This window comes from Vanrija pseudolonga, chromosome 4 (assembly GCF_020906515.1).
Source record: "Vanrija pseudolonga chromosome 4, complete sequence".
In the NCBI taxonomy this organism is placed as follows: Eukaryota; Fungi; Basidiomycota; class Tremellomycetes; order Trichosporonales; family Trichosporonaceae; genus Vanrija; species Vanrija pseudolonga.
The window spans coordinates 1,597,398-1,614,402 of record NC_085852.1 but is presented as its reverse complement, the minus strand read 5'-3'; the positions used below and the strand labels follow the sequence as shown (position 1 = coordinate 1,614,402).

At 61.2% G+C, this 17,005-nt stretch overlaps 6 protein-coding genes across 7 annotated transcripts; 3 read left to right on the top strand and 3 right to left on the bottom strand.

Moving 5' to 3' along the window:
* Nucleotides 1-16: 16 nt before the first annotated feature.
* On the top strand, nucleotides 17-2,621 carry lin-23 (F-box/WD repeat-containing protein lin-23; the record flags this gene model as incomplete). Its single annotated transcript, XM_062772435.1, has 8 exons — nucleotides 17-74; nucleotides 141-179; nucleotides 240-295; nucleotides 344-452; nucleotides 510-1,724; nucleotides 1,762-1,882; nucleotides 1,919-2,420; nucleotides 2,457-2,621. The coding sequence occupies 8 exons, from the start codon at nucleotides 17-19 to the stop codon at nucleotides 2,619-2,621; spliced, it is 2,265 nt and encodes a 754-aa protein (XP_062628419.1).
* On the bottom strand, nucleotides 2,283-4,292 carry Cdk11b (Cyclin-dependent kinase 11B; the record flags this gene model as incomplete). The annotated part of the gene is made up of 7 exons (XM_062772434.1): nucleotides 2,283-2,592; nucleotides 2,705-2,983; nucleotides 3,022-3,113; nucleotides 3,150-3,285; nucleotides 3,329-3,465; nucleotides 3,498-3,639; nucleotides 3,676-4,292. The coding sequence occupies 7 exons, from the start codon at nucleotides 4,290-4,292 to the stop codon at nucleotides 2,283-2,285; spliced, it is 1,713 nt and encodes a 570-aa protein (XP_062628418.1).
* Nucleotides 4,293-4,505: 213 nt separating this feature from the next.
* On the top strand, nucleotides 4,506-6,683 carry ofd1 (Prolyl 3,4-dihydroxylase ofd1). The gene is made up of 4 exons (XM_062772433.1): nucleotides 4,506-4,720; nucleotides 4,770-4,871; nucleotides 4,908-5,537; nucleotides 5,578-6,683. Exons 1-4 carry the CDS (start codon nucleotides 4,532-4,534, stop codon nucleotides 6,637-6,639), a joined length of 1,983 nt encoding a protein of 660 aa, XP_062628417.1. The 5' UTR covers nucleotides 4,506-4,531; the 3' UTR covers nucleotides 6,640-6,683.
* Nucleotides 6,684-6,920: 237 nt separating this feature from the next.
* Zfand2b_1 (AN1-type zinc finger protein 2B) lies at nucleotides 6,921-9,074 on the top strand. 2 transcript variants are annotated; one of them, XM_062772431.1, is made up of 6 exons: nucleotides 6,921-7,177; nucleotides 7,224-7,849; nucleotides 7,901-7,982; nucleotides 8,029-8,246; nucleotides 8,292-8,401; nucleotides 8,434-9,074. In XM_062772431.1, the coding sequence occupies exons 1-4, from the start codon at nucleotides 7,064-7,066 to the stop codon at nucleotides 8,119-8,121; spliced, it is 915 nt and encodes a 304-aa protein (XP_062628415.1). In that variant the 5' UTR covers nucleotides 6,921-7,063; the 3' UTR covers nucleotides 8,122-8,246; nucleotides 8,292-8,401; nucleotides 8,434-9,074. The 2 variants fall into 2 exon arrangements, with proteins under 2 accessions (XP_062628415.1, XP_062628416.1); XM_062772432.1 differs by having other exon boundaries at nucleotides 7,901-8,246.
* On the bottom strand, nucleotides 8,222-9,876 carry LOC62_04G005872 (uncharacterized protein; the record flags this gene model as incomplete). Its single annotated transcript, XM_062772430.1, has 4 exons — nucleotides 8,222-8,246; nucleotides 8,543-9,006; nucleotides 9,433-9,494; nucleotides 9,549-9,876. The coding sequence occupies 4 exons, from the start codon at nucleotides 9,874-9,876 to the stop codon at nucleotides 8,222-8,224; spliced, it is 879 nt and encodes a 292-aa protein (XP_062628414.1).
* A 422-nt stretch (nucleotides 9,877-10,298) lies between these two features.
* On the bottom strand, nucleotides 10,299-16,552 carry rgf1_1 (Rho1 guanine nucleotide exchange factor 1). The gene is made up of 13 exons (XM_062772429.1): nucleotides 14,826-16,552; nucleotides 13,649-14,784; nucleotides 13,542-13,605; nucleotides 13,191-13,499; nucleotides 12,868-13,152; nucleotides 12,619-12,828; nucleotides 12,285-12,581; nucleotides 12,111-12,243; nucleotides 11,910-12,073; nucleotides 11,700-11,858; nucleotides 10,947-11,662; nucleotides 10,799-10,895; nucleotides 10,299-10,750 (listed from the first exon to the last, which is right to left on the bottom strand). The coding sequence occupies exons 1-13, from the start codon at nucleotides 16,437-16,439 to the stop codon at nucleotides 10,394-10,396; spliced, it is 5,541 nt and encodes a 1,846-aa protein (XP_062628413.1). The 5' UTR covers nucleotides 16,440-16,552; the 3' UTR covers nucleotides 10,299-10,393.
* Nucleotides 16,553-17,005: the final 453 nt, after the last annotated feature.

Sequence of the window (17,005 nt, the reverse complement as noted above, 5' to 3'; positions counted from 1 at the left end):
CACACCGATAGCAGCCATGTCTGCACACGACATCCACAAGGCCGTGCTCGCCCTGCCGCTGGCCACACGACGAGGTAAGCAAGGACGCACACATATTGTGCCAAGCAAGCCACACTCGGCGTCGCTGACCCATATCACAGAGGTCGCCACCGCCCTCCTATGGTCCCTCCCACGAGATGGTGTGTATGCTGAAGCTTCACCTTTGCGACACGACGGTCGGCAACTAACATACTCCACAGAGATTATGCATCTCCACCAACGGCTAGCGCGCATGATGCAAAAGGATATTGTCGGTGTGAGTCCACATTCCGCGAACACGCCGCAGCTCCCACTGATCCCGCAGCTCTTACCACCCGAGCTGAGCATTCGCATATTGTCTATGCTCGACGCCGACGACCTGCTGCAGTGCAAGCTGGTTAACCGGACATGGGCACTGTTGTGTGACGACCAGAGTATGTCCTTTGGACCCCAACGTCACGCCCGCCACCCTGACTGACAACCCCCTCCAGCCATATGGCTCAAGCTCTGTCGGTCGCACTCCCCTCCCATCGCTCCCGCGCATACAACATGGCAGGACCTCACGTTCCACCGCCAGCTGCTTCAGGCTGGCAATGCCCCGACTGAAGATTCGAGGACGTTTGGCGACGAGAGCTTCGAGTATACTTCGGATGACGATGTCGGCGTGCCCTCCCCCAGGACGGGGCACCTTGTCCCAAGTGGCACAAGTACGCCCGGACCCCGAGGTCTGCCTCATGGGTTGCGCCAGCTCGTGTGGGAACGTCCGCAGGGTGGTCTGCCCACATACCAGAGAGCCTCGGCCACCGCGTCACCATCTGCATTTCCGCCCTCCGACTCGCCACATGACCCGCCGATTGCATCACACTTGCACCTCCCGACTGTCCTGCCAAAGGTCAATTACAAGCACCTGTACTTGGCGCGGCGAATCCTCAGCCGCCGCATGACCGACTCGCGACCAAGCGATGTCGAAACGTCCGGCGGCAGCCGTCGTACGGGTTCATGGAACCCGCGCGTCACGATCCTCACCTCTGTGTCCTCGAGTACCGCCGGCGGGCTGCCTGGACACTCGGAGAGTATCTACTCTCTCCAGCTCTTCCGTTACCACATGAAGCTCACAATGGTCACGGGCGATCAAGACGACTTCATGTACACGCTGCAAACCGCACTCAATACTGTGTTCCCTTCACCATCGTACGGCCAGACGGACGTGTTCGGAACACCTGTGTCTTCGAGCTGGCCCGGGATCGGCAACCCCGGCGTTCCACGACCGCCGTCCACCACAATGATCAGCGGTCGCGACTGGCTCTTGTCCGGGTCGCGTGACCACACCCTCAGGCTGTGGCAAATGGACTGCGAGACTCCGCGTGTGGTCAAGATCTTCTCAGGCGGCCACACCGGATCCATTTTAACGCATTTCGTTATTGAGCTTGAGGATCTTGAGCCTGCCGAGGTCAAGTCGGCGGGTTCGAGCCCAACCAAGACGAGCGGTGGTAGATTCTCAAAGTCGCCGTCCAAGTCGCCCGGTCCTTCAGGCACACCGCGCCGTCGGAAGCGCCTGATGGCACTTAGCGGTGGTAGTGACGGACGGATCTGCCTTTGGGACTTGGAGCATGGCAATGGCACGCCAGAGAAGGTCATCGAGGCGCACACCGACTCGGTTCTCTTCCTGCGCGGCGATAATGAGCGGCTCATTAGCTGCTCGAAGGGTGAGTGCAATCGTCGAGGCAAGTCGCTGACCCGCAGACCGTACTATTCGGGTCTTTGACATCCGTACCCTGGAGCGCAAGCTCGTCATTACTGGCAGCATGAATGATGACGGACACCGAGGAGCGGTCAACGCTGTGGGGCTAACGAAGGATTTGATGTAGGTGCTCCGACTCGCTGGTCGCTGACCTACCAGCATCTCTGCCTCAGGTGACCGCTCGATCAAGGTGTGGGATATCAATGACGGCCGCCTCCTCGCCACGATTGATGCCCATGTCCGCGGCATCTCGTGTATCGGCTTTGAGCCCTACGCCTCGCCGCTATCCGGATGGAAGCAGGAGGTGCCAGGCTCTGTGCTCCGGGGCACCATTGTAACCGGCTCGTCCGACTGGTCAATCAAGACGTTCCACGTTGTCCAGTTGCCGCCCTCGGCAGAGGACAATGAGACTCTGACCTTCCGCGACATGCTGGGCTTTGACGAGCGCCTCCAGTCCGAGGTGTTAACCGGCACGAGACCCCGCATCGTCATCCAGCCAGGCGTTGTTTACCACGCTACCTGCTCATGCCCCATGCCCATGACCCGCACATCCCCAGCGGGCTGTTCTCGCTGCCTTAACAGAGGCCACACCGAGCTTGTCCGTAGCCTCCACCTCGGCGAGCAAGTCACCCTTTCTGCTAGTTACGACTCGACAATCAAGGTGAGGAAGTCGAGTTTGAACCAGCTGACACGTCAGATGTGGGACCGCCAGACGGGCAGACTCATCTTCGACTTTGAGGGCTGCCACTCGGGTCGTGTATTCGCCATCACTGGCAACCGTATGCGCGTGGCGAGCTCGGGACTGGATGCCCGTATCGCCATCGTCGACTTTTCTGAGGGCATCGACACTGCCTTCATCTGATGACATAGTACCTGTTGCATTGTATAGTGTAGTGTTACATATGTATCGTCTTGTCGCATGCAATGAGGCCTCGTAGCGGCTACACGAAGGATTCCAGATCTATCTTGTCGTCGTCGCCCTTCTCGACGTGGGCTGGTGCTGGCGGGCTTGCGAGCAGCCGGTGTCGCCGCTCTCCCGACGCCACACTTGGGTAAGAGGGGAACAAGTCGGGGTGCTTTGGCAGCGGCGACTCGCTAAAGTACGGGTGGTCGTACCCCTCTGCTGCCGAGATACGCCTGTCAGGGTCGTAGCAGAGCAAGGCGGTCATTAGGTAGTGCCCCTCCGAGGACAGGTGCTTGAACTTTTGTCTAAGTGTGGAGAACCTGGTGGGTCAGAAAGGCAATCGGGAAATGTCACCCACGTTGGTCCCACAGGGTTGATGCTCTTAGCATTAGGCAGCTTCGAGTAGCCAGGCCACACGTCGTCATTGGGTTTTCCGAGGAGGTTGAAGATCTGGCGGGTCAGGATCGCACACTGCAATCAACCCACCTTGCTGAGCTGGTCAATCTCCCCTCGGCCTGGGAACAGTGGGTCCTTCTGCATCAACTCGGCAAAAATGCAGCCCACAGACCACATGTCGATGGCGGTGGTGTACTCTTTCGCGCCGAGGAGGAGTTCAGGCGCGCTGAGAGATGAGCTAGGATTCATGGACAGTGAAGCTAACTCACCGGTACCACAGTGTCACGACCAGCTGGGTCATTTCGCCAAGCGGGTCACCAAACTTGCGGGCCAGTCCAAAGTCGGCGACCTTGATCTGCCCGCGGTTGTTCATGAGCAGGTTCGAGGTCTTGAGATCGCGGTGGAGCTATCGTCAGCGGAGTCAGAGGGAGTACGCACAATCCAGTTCGAGTGACAGTGTGCCACGGCGGACAGGAGCTGCCGCATGATCGTCTTGACCTCGGACTGGAGGAAGGCGTGCGGCATGTCGGCCAACAGCGTCTTGAGGTCGTGCTCTATGAACGGCATGACGATGAAGATTCTGCCGTCAGCTGGATTCCCACAGTTTCCAGCTTACTGGTTGAGCGTGTCGCCGACGACGACCTCGCGGACCCCCACGACATTCTCATGATCTCCAGCCGTCATTAGCGCCATGATCTCGCGCAAGCTCGTGATAGGAAATCCATGCCGCTCCTCATCGAGCTTGAGCTTCTTGAGGGCATAGATTTCGTTCGTGTCGTTACACCGCGCGCGGAAGACGACGCCATATGTGCCCTCCTCGATGTGGTTGAGCCGCGTGTAATTGTACACTGAGCGGCAGGACGCGAGTGGGGGGTGCTTGTCCCGTGGTGGTGCGTAGATCGAGCGGGGGAAGCCTCGCGGCGGGGATGGGGGTCGCGGGGACGGCGAGTTCTTGCGAGGAGGAGAAGAAGGCGCCGGATCTGGCGGCTGGCTTGCTGATACCGACGCCTCGGGTTCGGCAGCATCTGCAGATTCAGCCTCGGCCTTCTCCTGCGTCGGCTCATCGTCCTGCGCCGAGTCGTCAGGCCGCCGCAACCTCTTGGCTCTGACTAGCCGACGCTTGATCTCGGCTGTGCGCGAGGACGAGGCCTCGTTCGAGCTGCCCACGTCGTCGGACCCCAGCGCCCGTTTGGAGGGCAGCTGGGTCGAAGGCTCGCCGTCGGTGCTCGCCATGGCACTAGTCGCGGATGTTGTTGAGATAAGAGAGTTGTCGAGGAAGATGTCGATCTCGAACAAGATGTGTTTGCCTCCACAATGGTTTCTGACTTTCGTCACGTGCACCTCCACCTCGACCCTCGATATTTTGATCGTCGAGAGTTCCGTCGAGCACCGTAGCAGCCCGGTTTAACCCGCCATCGAGCCATCCACAGCCTTGCATTCGCAAATTCTACAAGCAAAGCAGCATATACAGCATGCCCAGTGCCGTCCGCCCACGATCTTTGAGCGCTGAGCCTGGCCGCGCGGCCAAGAAGGCCAAGGCCGAGACCGAGCAGCCCATCCACCTCCCCGACGGAGCGGGCCGCAAGTCCCTCAATGACAAGTACGAGGCGTCGACGCCGTACAAGCACATCGTAGTGCCGGGTCTTCTGAGCGACGAGCTGGTGAGTGTGCTGAGGTGCTGAAAGACGGAACTACAGCTCACTCTGCCAGCTCGAGGCCGTTGTTGAGGAGACGACCACTTACGGTGTCCGTGGCGAGGAGAACAGCCTTCTCGGGTGGGGCTGGGAGCAGAAGGAGACGGACATTTACAAGGTGGGTGCGATCTTCGGAAGCTCCTAACCCAGTCAGATCCAGCAGACGCCCGACCTTGCCTCGCTCGACCCCGAGCACCTCCCAGAGGAGACCCTCGCCGCTCTGCCGCAGGTCCAGCGCCTCAAGGAGGCGCTCTACTCGAGCGAGTTCCGCAACTTCGTTCGCGACGTCACTGGCTGTGGCCCGCTGTCGGGCAAGAAGACGGACGCCTCGGTCGGCCTGTACACCCAGGGCTCGCACCTCCTCCTGCACGACGACAGTATCTCGACCCGTGTCATCTCGTGGATCCTGTACCTGCCCAACTCGCCGCTCGAGGCCCCAGAGTCCGAGTACACCAAGCCGTTTGACAGTGGCAAGTTCCTGAAGGGATGGGACCCCAAGTGGGGCGGCTCGCTCGAGCTCTTCCCCGTCGAGAGCGGCGAGGAGCGCGGTATGCCTGGCGTCAAGGCCGTTGCCTCGCTGCCGGTCCAGTGGGGCCAGATCATCTTCTTCCAGGTCCAGCCCGGACGCAGCTACCACGCCGTTGAGGAGGTCATTGTCGGCGACGGCAGGAGACGTCTCGGCATCAGCGGCTGGTTCCACCGCCCCATCGAGGGCGAGGAGGGCTTCGGCGCGTACGACGACGAGAAGGCCAACCGCGCGGCTCTGAGCTCGCTGTCGCAGATTGTGAGCCGAAGGGTGGATGAACCAATGCTAACAAGACCAGACCTCTGCCCCCACTCTCCCCTTTACCCCTTACACTGCCGAGCCCCCCGCGGGCCTGACCCCTGCGCACCTCAAGGTCCTCGCCCCTTTCCTCGCCTCCTCGTACCTCACCACCGCGACTCTTGAGAAGCTCGGCGGCCAGTTTGTCGAGGCGTCCGAGATCGTGCTGCACAACTTCCTTCACCCCGATCTGGCTGCCAAGATCAAGGCCGAGACCGCTGCTGTCGACAAGCGCGACTTTGGCGACTCGAAGCTCATCCCGGGGCAGGGTGCGGGCGAGGGTGACGGCTGGGAGATCCAGGGCCCGTCGTCCAAGCACCGCTACCTGTCGCTCAAGTCGGCCTCCAAGTCGACGCCCGCGCTCGAGTCGGTTCTCAAGGAGCTCCTCCCATCCGAGGCCTTCCGCGCCTGGCTCTCGGTCGTCTCGTCGCTCGCCCCTGTTGGTCACCGTGCCGAGGCGCGCCGCTTCCGCCGGGGCCTCGACTACACGCTCGCAAACGGCGAGGACCGCGAGGGCGAGGTGCGCCTCGACGCGTTCCTCGGCCTGACGTGGTGGGCCGACGTCGCGCCTGGTAGCGACGAGGAGGACGCGCTCCTTGAGCTCGGCGGCTGGGAGTGCTACCTCGCGTCGCCGGATGAGTCGGAGGACCCCGAGACGTACCAGAGTGGATACGCCAAGCAGGCTTCCAAGGCCACCAGCGAGGAGAAGGATGCCGCTGAGCCCGAAGCTGAGGCGGATGCTGAGGGCGAAGCTGAGGAGGCACCATCTGGCCCCTCGATCAGCATGGGCGGCGTTGAGCTCGAGTTTGACCCTGATCAGTTCTCGCCATCCGACTTTGACTCTGACGAGGAGGAGGCCGGCGACGACGACGAGGGACCGCTTCTGACACTCGGCACGTCGTTCAACAAGCTCCTGCTAGTGCTCCGCGACCCCGGTGTTATGCGCTTCGTCAAGTACCTCAGCGCTGGCGCACCCGGCTCGCGATGGGACGTTGGCGGCGAGTGGGAGGTGGGAGTGCTGGAGGAGGAGGAGGAGGACGGCGAGGGCGAGGCCGAGGCGTAAGCGCCAGCCACCATATCATGATTTTCTTGTTTGTAGATGCCGACTTTGCACCATTACTTTAGCACTGGGTGTGTGTGAGAAGCGAGATAACCTTCGATCGCCATTACTCAGCCGATCAGAGACCGAACTTGATCACCCAGGGCGAGTGCCGCTTGATAAGCCGACTACTTTCCCACGGTGGGTTTTCAACGCGTCATCGCCTCGGCGTCCCAGTTCCCCTTGGCGCTGGTGGCCCGCTGACTGACACTGACTGATTGCTCGAAGCATCCATCGCATCAACAACAACGCTTACGACGGCGGCGGCGACGAGGGCAGCGAGCAACGCGGCCAGGATACTGACCTCGGGTATTATAACTGAGCATTCATCACAGGTACAGACTTGAACATCACCCACAACACCACCACAAACACAACATTCACCACTATGAGCTCGTCGTCGACACCAACACCACCAGATGGCTACAAGCCTGAGCTCATGTCCCTCGGGACAGAGTGTCACCACGACGCGTGCCACCTGCACGACTTTCTGCCATTCAGCGTGAGTACAGCTTGTCCTTCCTTGTGTCCAAGCTGACACTCCGCAGTGCCCAGCATGCATGCTCGCCTTCTGCCAAGACCACTTCCTGCCCAGCCACCACACCTGCACCGCGCCGCTCCCGGCCTCAATGGTCGACCGCATCGCGCCAACCTGCCCGCTGTGCAACGAGGTTGTCTCGTCCACCGGCCACCGGGGCCCAAATCACGCCGTCGAGGCACACATCATGAGCGGGACATGCACCGGCATGGAGGGCGGCGAGGCGCGCAAGAAGGCGCTGCTCAAGGCGAGAAAGGACCGCGGCGAGGTGTGCTTCCGCCGCGGGTGCACCAAGGTGCTGGTCGTGCCCATGGCCTGCGGAACCTGTACGCACAAGTTCTGCCCGTCGCACCGCAGCGCGCAGAGCCACAGCTGTACGCCCACGCCGGTCGGCTCGCCTGCCCCAGCACAACAGCAGGGCGCCGGCAAGAGCGCCATGTCGCGCCTGCTGCAGTCTTCGTCGTCCAGCTCGTCGTCCAAGCCTGCCGCCAAGCCTATCGCCGCGCCCAAGCCCCAGCAGCCGCCATCACAGCCCGTATCGGCCCAGCTCGAGGCGCGCGCCGCGGCCGCCCAGGCGGCGCTGAAGCGTGCTGGCCAGGACGCCAAGGTGCCGTTCGTCAAGACCAAGACGGAGAAGTGAGTAGCGTGTGGTGCTGGGAGGCTGAGCTAGTGCTGACATGCCGCTAGACGCGCCGACGCAGAACTCCAGTCCACGATCAAGTCGCTCAAGGCGCGCCACGACAAGGGATTACTGACCAAGGCCGAGCAGGTGAGATAAGCCGCCCACCCGCCGCGCGGCCCGCCTGATCGCCCAGCTCCGATACGCCGAGCTCGTGGGGCAGCAAGAGTCGTCAAGACGCAAAGGTGGCAGTGGGGGAGGCAAAGACAAGGACTGTATCATAGCGTAGAGTAGAGTACAAGTAGTCATGGCATATTCATTATTACGACGTCGTGAGGGGGTATTGTGTGACAGGGTAGCTGCGGCGGCGGTGTTTGCAGCGCCAGGAGCTAGGGGTAGGTACATGCAACTGGTCTGGCGACGGCGTCAGCACTTGTCTCGGAGACTGCCCACACGCACCATCTCGAGAACAGGGTATACTCTAGCGCAAGGGGTCTACGACCGCAGGCTTGGAGGAGAAGTAACACCGCCAGGGCGATGTTGGGCATGTTCCTCAACTCTGGCTGCAAGTTAGTGCTGTCGATGGCGTGGACTGACCCAGTGCGCCTTGCATGCGTGATGTGAGCGTGTTGCGAATGGCGCGGGTGGGCGGTGTGGCCGGCAGTGGTGGTGGGCTCTGTGGTGCTGCAGCAGACGCCGGGCTCTCAAACCCTGGTCGCGTCGTGCGCTCCTGCACCATGTATCCGCGGAGACGGGCCTCGATAAAGTCGAACTGCGACTTGATGAGCACGAGGTCGTGCTCTGCGCGCGTCTTGTCGCGCTCTGCGGCCGCCTGGCGGAGCTCGGCGACCTCGAGCTGCGCATCGCGCACGTTCACCTGGCGCTCGAGGACAGCGGCGCGGTGCTGCGCGACGGCGAGCTGGCCCTCGACAGTGACGCGGCGGTATATCTCGCGCGCGACCTTGCGGTCGGCCGCCTCGCGGCGCGCCACCTCGCGCTCAAAGAGCACCAGCAGCGGGCCGTGGTTCCCGATCGTGACGCCCTCGGGCACCGTGTCCAGCATGTCCTGCAGCGCTTGGATCATCTCGTCTGACGCGCTGCCCGCGTGCGATGCAGACTGGTGCGACATGAGCTCCTGCTGCGCGCGCGCCGTGCTCAGCCACGACGACGGGAGCTGCGTCTTGGCCGGCGGCGTCGGGGGCGGGGACGATGCCGCAGGGGAGGGCGATGAGGGCGGCCGTGGTGAGTGCGAGGGCGAGGGCGAAGTGACTGGCGAGGTAGTGGCTGCCGCCGCTGTGGCCGCCGCCGGGCGAATCACCAGCGGCTGGAGCGGCGCCAGCTCGCGCCCCTTGGCTTCTAGTGAGCGGCGTTTCGGCGGCGGGAGGAGCGCGACGGGGGCGTACGCTCGCGAGGGGTATCCCGCCCCAGCAGACGACGACGACGACGCGTCCGACGCCACCTCGATGCTCTCGAGCGGGCGCGGCCCGGACCCGGACCCCGACCCGTCCGACGCGGTCGTGAGGGGCATGACGGCCGAGCTCGGTGTCGTCGGGCTCGTCGACAGGCTCGTCGACCCGCGCGCCGCGCGCAGGTGCCGTACCTCGGCCTCGAGCTGCGCCTTGTAGCTGTCGACCTGTTCCAACTGGCGTTTGAGGGCCTCGCCTGCGGGGCTGTGTCAGCCAGACCACCGGCCGAATTTTCATCACCAGCACCTACACTCGTCGTCACGCGCCTCGAGCGCCGACTTGATTGACGCGAGCTCGCGCGCAAAGTGCTGCATTGCGGCCGCGGTCGCCGGGTCAGGCCGTGGTGGTCGTGGGCTTGCTGGGGCCGAAGCAGACACGGAGCCGTGCGGCGTGCGGCTCGGCCGTGGTGTTGATGAGGACGATGCTGGAGACGACATGCTGCCGCCGCTTTCCCCCCACAGTCCAGGTAGCGTGGGCCACGTCTTGATGCGCGTTGGTGAGCGTGCGTCCTCGCTGCTGCTGCCGGGGAGGGACGCCGACGGGGCGTGGTACACCGACTGGCGGAGTCGGTTGAGCATTGGCGAGAGGCGAAGATGGGGTCTAAGGGTGTTGTTGATGGTAGCAGGGGTGGTGGTGGTTGTGGCGGCCAGGCTAGCGACAGGGTTGGTTGATATAGCTCTTGACCGTAGTGGTGATGAGTGATGGGATTCTACTTGTTTGTTTTTGCACCTACAGACTGATGCATGCTGGGAGATGTCGCACAATGCGCTGCATCGTCCTTCGGGCGTCGTCGCCATCATTGTCGTGACAGATCGCCAGGTCGCCGCCGCCGCCCAGCAAGCCCAGCAGCGCACCGGCCTCCCACTCGCCCGCCCACGCCCACCTCGCTCGGTCCTCTACCCGGCCCACGCGCCACTCTGGAGACTCAATGCGCCACACTCACCTCCCGGTGCCTGCTGCTGCTGCCTCCCACCTTCTTTCTACCTGCCGCTGGGCACTCCTTCGTCACACTTTGTACATGTTTGAGCAATACCGATGCAAACCTTTGGAGCACGCACACAAACAACCAAGAGCACTGGTTGCACATTACAAAATTTACACATAACCCCCATAGCGGTTCGATCCGTGCGACGCCTGTCGCTGGGGGTGTCCTTGGCCGCCATACTGGTCGTTGGCGTATGCTCCGCCACCAGACGGCTGCTGACCAGGCCGGCCTCCTCCTCCTTGGTATGCTCCTTGATCCATGGTCGAGAATCCGGCAGCGCCAGCAAACGCCCCACCGTGGTTGTAGCCACCAGGCGACTGTGCTGCGTACCCACCACCGTACTGGCCCCCGCCGTTGGTGTTGTAATTGGCCGTACTGATGGAACTGATGGAGGGTTCGGGCGGGAAGTAGTTGCCCTCACTGTAACCATTGTAGTTGTGGCTGCCAGTGCTGCGCATGCTCGCCCGCTGTAGGATGATCAGTAACCGGCCCGGGCAACAGGTGGTCCAACTTACGTGGTCAAGCGCCGGAGGGAAGTAGTTGGGGTCCGTCACGTTGGGCACAGGGTTGAGCAGCGGGTTGTTGAGTAGAAGCGTCGGGGTGAGCTCAAAGCTGAGGCGGGTAAGTCGACACTCGACACAAGAGTTCCCACGTCCAACTTACACTCGCTGCTCCACGCGGTTCTGGCCTCGGCCATGAGGAGGGTCGATACGCTTGCAGATGTGAATGCGCGGCTCCTGCGACTTGACCTCGTCACCCCAACCCTTCGACGTAGGGTGGTCCTGTGGAGGGTTGGCTTGGCCACCAGTGCCATCCCACGTGCAGCGAATGTCGGATCCGGTGTAGATCTGCAGCAACTTGGCGGTATCGATATGTCGGACCTCGATGAACGACGGCGAGACAAGAAGGACGTATGGCGGGTGGAAGACCACGCTCTCTGGCTTGCCTTCCCACTCGATTGCCGTAAGGTCACGGTTGGGCTCGCCATGACGGTCGACATAGATGCCAAAGGTGTCATAGCAGAGCAAGAACTCGGCCTCAGTGGAGCGGAACATGGCGAGCGGCTTGGCGCGTTCACACTTCTGAGCCAGCTCAGCAAGTGCGGGCTTTTCACGCTGTCGGTTCGGCTCAAAGATTGGGATGGAGCCACCCTTGAGATCGGTGAGGTCCATGATCTCAAATGCCTTGGGGCACACGACAGCCAGCTTGGCCTTGAGGAAGTAGACATGCTGGGCCTCGGTAGGGATGAAGAAGTCCTTGTATACTCTGAACCAATCAGGTCGCTGACCAACAAGTAGGTTGAATGGCGTCCTCCTCTGCCGTGTGTCTTCTGCCCCGCGAGCGTGAATGGGCTCGAGGATGCGGAAGACCGAGTCGAGCTATGACGTTAGATTGGCACACCTTCCATCGACTCACTCCTTTCTTCTTCATGTACAGCACCAGGGTGCGGTTGTTGATCTGGCCCACCGTGAAGAATGAAATGTCGCGGTCCCCACTGAGGCGCTGTGGTGTCGCACGCACAGGTGGGGATTGTGCTGTTGGCACAAGGGCTTCGAGCTGATATGCCAGCAAGCTCTGTACAAGTGTGAGTCTTGCGCCATGTACCACCGCCTGTCTCCAACTCACCTTCTCCGCCAGCACAAGGAATAGGCCAAACTCCTCGAGCACCGCGATTTGCTGAACTCCCCTGACGTGAAGAACCTTGCGCAGAGAGGCTGTCTCATGCCTGACTCCAATCCAGACTCCCTCCTGGCAGCCGATGGCCACCAGCGATCGCCCGTCCACAGTAACTGCGGGTCAGTCGGATGTTGGCTGGTGATCACTCACGGAACGGCACCGAGCATGTCACACGGCCAGTGAACTCGTCACTTGTAGGCTGAGTCTTGCCCTTGGTCGCAGGCGCATAGTATCCAGCAGGCTGATAGAACGCCTCAAGGCTGAGAGGGGTCATTTCAAAGACCTGTGGGGTCAGCACACATGAACCTTTCAATAGGGACCAACCTTGCTCGCGTCGTTGACCTCTGCCCGCAGAACCTTGGCATGCTGGAGCTTCTCCTGCCATGTTTGGCGGTCCTTGTCCGAGTCGGTCCACAGCGTGTACTGACCGGCGCCTTGGCCGGCAGGGCCTTGACCGATGAACGTGAAGGTGAAGGGGTAGACCAAGCGCGAGTCGGACTGCACCTGGGTGGTGCCATCTTCGTTTCCACCGCCGCCACGAATGTTCTTGAGAAGACCCAGAGAACGGTTCTGCGCTGCAGCGGAAAAGTCGTTCAATGACATGAGCTCGAGAGGGATAGGCTGCTTTGTCAGACTGATAACCGTGACGGGGACTCACACGACGGTTGACAATGGACCGCTCTGCGGCGCCATCCCTCTCTCCCCTCTTCGTCTTGGTTTGCGGCTTGACAAGGACAAAGTAGTTGTCAAATAGAAGGAGGTTGAGCTGGGTCCACGACTGGCCTGGTGCCTTGGATTCAGGTTGCCTGTACACCTTGCCCTGGTGAATGAGCTCTCGCATGGGGTTCATCAAGTCGAGATCCCGAACCTGTTGTTGTCAGTCACTGCCCATGTTACTAGTACGAACAGCTCGGGAGCCAAACTTGCCACCGTCAAGAGTGGCCTTGAGCTTCCATAAGGCCACCTTGGCTTCGTTGACTTCGACACCCCTCTCTGTAGCCTTGGCAAGGTTGTCGATAATCTCGAGAAGCTGAGGAATGGCCTCGATATCAGGGTGATCATCCGGTCCCACGGCCTTTTGAGCCTGTAGGATGTCCTTCAAAAGGAGCTGGTAACGAAGGAGACGCGCGACTGGTCGGTACAGGAAATGGTTGATACCCTGTCGGTCGGCTTCTGGCTTCTTGTAGGCTTCCTGGGACAGTCAGCTTGGCTTCCTTGGCTAGTGCTCACATCCAAGAAAGCCTTGAAACGGGGGTTCTCCTCAGTCTCCCTGTCCACCTTTGCCTTGGCCAAAGGATAGTGAGGCGTGTACTCTAGGTATGCCGCGTTCCAATTGAGCGCAGCATTCAACAACAAGTCGGACACCATGCCAAAGTTGGGATGCTGTTCAATCTGCCTCTCCTGCAGGTCTTCGAGCAGGCGCTGGTGCACCTCAAGAATGGACCTGTAGTTGTGGAACACTTCGTCGATGAAGTCGTCCAGTCTCGACCTATCGATCACTGGACCATGTTCGGCCTCACGCAATGGCGTGATATAGAGCTGTTCACGTTAGCCCCTGTATAGATTGATCACAAAACGTACAGTGTCCATAGCCTCAAGATCGGCAACATACTTCATTTCACCTTCAATCAGCTCCCAAATGTGGCTGGGGTGGTTAGAGAGGTGACTGCTGTGAATGAGTGGCTTACTGTTGGCGCTTGACCTCCTTCTTGCGCTCCAGCTGCATCTGCTCCTGAATCTGCTTCGGAACAATCTGGTGCCACTGAAGCTTGCCGACGGCGCCCCTGCCCTTGGAAGCGTGCCAAAGCTTGAGTTGAGAGATGTATGAGATGTTTTGGATAGAGGTAAGGGCCTCGTTGAGGAAGTCGATGTCGACGTCATCTGAGGGCGTGACTTTGAGGATGCCTTCGATGAGAGCCGGGTACTGCTGGAGGTGGGCGGCGGGCTGCTTGAGGAGCAGCCTCAGGTCATACGAAGGGCTTCCAGTCTTGGAAACAGCCTCTGCCCAGTTACGGAACGGCGTATGCTCGGCGAGGGCATGTGTCAAGAGGAGGTCTGCACGCGGCATGTTGTCCGTGTACTCGGGATACAGTCTCCGGAAGTCGGTCGCGGCCTCGAGGAAGATGTCGCCAACGCGGTGGACAAGAGGGGCTTCTTCGTGAAGCCTGGCACCAAAGTTGGCAATGAGACGTCGAGAAGCCAAGCGGATCTGGACAATGTTGCTGAAGAGCTCTCTGAGGAACGTGTCAAGCTTGTGGTAAGGCTGAATGATGGGCGGGTTGGCCATCTGCAGCGGCGTGAGGAAGACGGTTTCAATGGTCGCCAGGTCGGCCTCAAACCTCTCCTCTGCCATGATCGCCTGTCGAATGAGAACCTGGCGCTTTCGCTGGTCCTCTGTCAGCTCTGAGAGCAGAGCAGGGTCGAGCTCGTGCGTCCAGTCTTCAGCATTCTTGACGAGTGAGGTAGCAGCTTGGCTGGAGCTTGCCTCGTCCTCGACTGCGTTGGCAACTTGGAGGAAAGTGTTGGCGGATGTCTTGTAAGGACACCGCGGAGCGTAACACTCCCCATTTCCAGTACAGCTCGCCGAGTAACACTTTGTGGCCATGGTCTGGACACCGGTGGGAACCTCGCCTTGGAAGCCCTCGACATCACCAACAAAGGTAAAGACGTCATCGGCCGTGTCGCGAAGCAGCTTGTCCAAGTCCCAGTCCACAGGCACAACCCACATGCGCTGGGCGGCAATGGAACGTGCGACGACAAGGGCAAAGCGCCGGTCGTATGGCGACTCGCGAGTGAACGATGGCAGGAGGGATTGAATAGTGAGCTTGGGGGGTCAGCGCCGTCGTAAACGCGCCAACGACTTACCACCATGTCGGCTCCGGTAAATGTCTGAGGATACGGCACACCACCCTTGTTGTGTGTGGCTCTGGGCACACGGTCGGTGAGCTGCAAGGCAGTCTCACTGAGGAACGCAGGGTTGAAGAATCGGATGCCGTTGACCTCGTCGTCTACGTCGTCCTCTCCTTCGCTCGAGACGTACTCGTCGTAGCCGTCATTCTCGTCATAGTACTGGCTTTGGTGTTGAGCGAGCTTGTTCTGAACCCATCGAGATGGTTGTTGGGACTGCTCTCCCCAAGATGGAGAGAGCTCATTCGAGGGGCGACCACGGCTGATCGGCGATTGACGGTCAACCGCGCTGTTGCTCGGATGAGCCGTGGGGAAGCTGACTGGCTGAGAAGGGGCTGGGTGAGGGGCGGGCATGTTGACGCGGTCGGACCCACTGGCAGCCGCGCCACCGGCATAGCCCCGCTGCTGCTGCACGTGGTCCACATACGCAGAGGTGTTGCGAATGATGTCTGGAGTGGCAGTTCTTGCACCGTAGGTCCCCTCCGAAGAACGAGGGACCAGGTAGTCGGAGTCGGCGTAGCCTCCACGGGACGACTGCTGGTAAGGGATGTGGCTGCCCCCAGCCGAAGGCCCACTGCCGGACGCTGACATCTGCTGCGGTGAACTTGCGGTTCTGGACCAGTCGGTAGAGATGTGGTTGTCGATGGTGTGGCCGGCGTACGAGGAAGGCGCGGCTTGGGCCGAAGAGGCAGTAGGAGCCTTTTGCGGCGGTGGGGCCTGTGGGAGAGATGACTGCCTTGGTGCAACAGGCGAGTCGCTGACGCCGTTGCCCCTATCGCCGTTGATGCTCAAGTCTCGCAGAGACTGGACAGGCGGTGGCTCCCGCGAGGAACCGTAAGGTTGGTGATTGGCGTTGGGACCTTGAGCTGATGATGTAGGATATTGATGTGATGAGGACGAAGGTTGCTTGGTGGGGGTCGAGGGAAGTCTCTGTGTCTCCACGCCGCCAGATGGGGCACGCTGTGCACTAGAGAAGCGAGCTGCGCTCGGGCTCTGGGAGGGTGCGGTGCTCTGGGCAGGCGCAGAGGGTGGAGTTGGCAGAGCTCGACCGGGGCGAGACGGAGGAAGCGCAGACGCGAGCTCGGGCTGCGGTGGCAGCTGGGGTAACTGCTTGCGAACCTGGGTCGAGGCGGCGGGGCTGTCATATGCGGCTACGGGCGACGCGGCGGCGAAGCCCTGGTCGGGCTGATCACGGTAGGGGTAGCCATACTGTTGCTGCGGCTGCTGTTGCTGCTGTTGTGGCTGCAACGGCGGCAACCTCTGCTGCTCGGGCGTCACTTGGCGGTGGTCCCTTGCATAGCCGCCATAGTTGTCCAGAGGAGGGAGCTGGCTTTGCTGGTGGGACTGGTAGCGCTGGTCCTGAGGAGGCGGAGGCGGCGGTGTCGGCTGGGGAAGACGCGAGTCGCGTCCTGCGACTGACGCTCGGTCATAGGCTGCGCGAGACTGGGATGGGGAGGGGGCGTAGCCTGGAATGGCCGGGTTGAGGGCACCGGGGGGCAACGTCGATCCAAAGTCAAAGTTGAGGTAGTCGACATTCTCTGACGACGGGCGATCCTGGGCAGGCGGCGGCATGACGCGGGCGTTTGCAAGATGCCAATGGTCGACTAGCGTCTCAAATCACCACAAGAATGAAACTGCCCGACGCACTGTCTATCGTCGCCGTTGCGGTGCCCGTGGTGTGCGACTTGGAGAGATGTGAGATGAAAGACACGGGGCAGTGTGTGCGGGCGGATAAGAGTCGAGGCTGGGAGGGAGGGCGGTGCTGGTGACGACAACAAGGAGGAATCGGGCGCGGGGGCGGCCGTAGCGCCGTAAGCTGTAAGGGATCCAAGCCACGTGTTGTTGATGATGATTAGCCTTGTCCGAAAGGTGGCACGGCAGGCGATGATCCACTGGAGATTGCAGTCTTGTAGAGAGCAGCTAGACCGAGTAGAAAAGCGAAAGAGCAGACTGAGCTGGGCAGAGTGCAGCAGGCAGAGCCGTGGTGGTGGTGGTAGCAGTAGTGGGTCTGTGCGTGTCGTGGTCATCGGCCGTGACCGCGGCTGTTGGTTGCTGCTGGCCGGCCCCTCGGCGCGTTTGAGAACGACGACGCTTGGACCTCGCGCACCCGCGCTCGCTCACCCCTTGGCACCTCCGCC

Bases quoted from the DNA above. Each gene is read 5' to 3' on its own strand.
- ofd1 (XM_062772433.1), top strand. From the start codon at position 4,532: ATGCCCAGTGCCGTCCGCCCACGATCTTTGAGCGCTGAGCCTGGCCGC. The intron at 4,872-4,907 runs GTGGGTGCGATC...TAACCCAGTCAG, and splicing joins AGGAGACGGACATTTACAAG to ATCCAGCAGACGCCCGACCT. The intron at 5,538-5,577 runs GTGAGCCGAAGG...TAACAAGACCAG, and splicing joins TGAGCTCGCTGTCGCAGATT to ACCTCTGCCCCCACTCTCCC.
- Zfand2b_1 (XM_062772431.1), top strand. From the start codon at position 7,064: ATGAGCTCGTCGTCGACACCAACACCACCAGATGGCTACAAGCCTGAG. The intron at 7,850-7,900 runs GTGAGTAGCGTG...ACATGCCGCTAG, and splicing joins GTCAAGACCAAGACGGAGAA to ACGCGCCGACGCAGAACTCC. The intron at 7,983-8,028 runs GTGAGATAAGCC...CTGATCGCCCAG, and splicing joins TACTGACCAAGGCCGAGCAG to CTCCGATACGCCGAGCTCGT.
- rgf1_1 (XM_062772429.1), bottom strand. From the start codon at position 16,439: ATGCCGCCGCCTGCCCAGGATCGCCCGTCGTCAGAGAATGTCGACTAC. The intron at 14,785-14,825 runs GTAAGTCGTTGG...TGACCCCCCAAG, and splicing joins TTACCGGAGCCGACATGGTG to CTCACTATTCAATCCCTCCT. The intron at 11,859-11,909 runs GTGAGTTGGAGA...ACACTTGTACAG, and splicing joins TCCTTGTGCTGGCGGAGAAG to AGCTTGCTGGCATATCAGCT.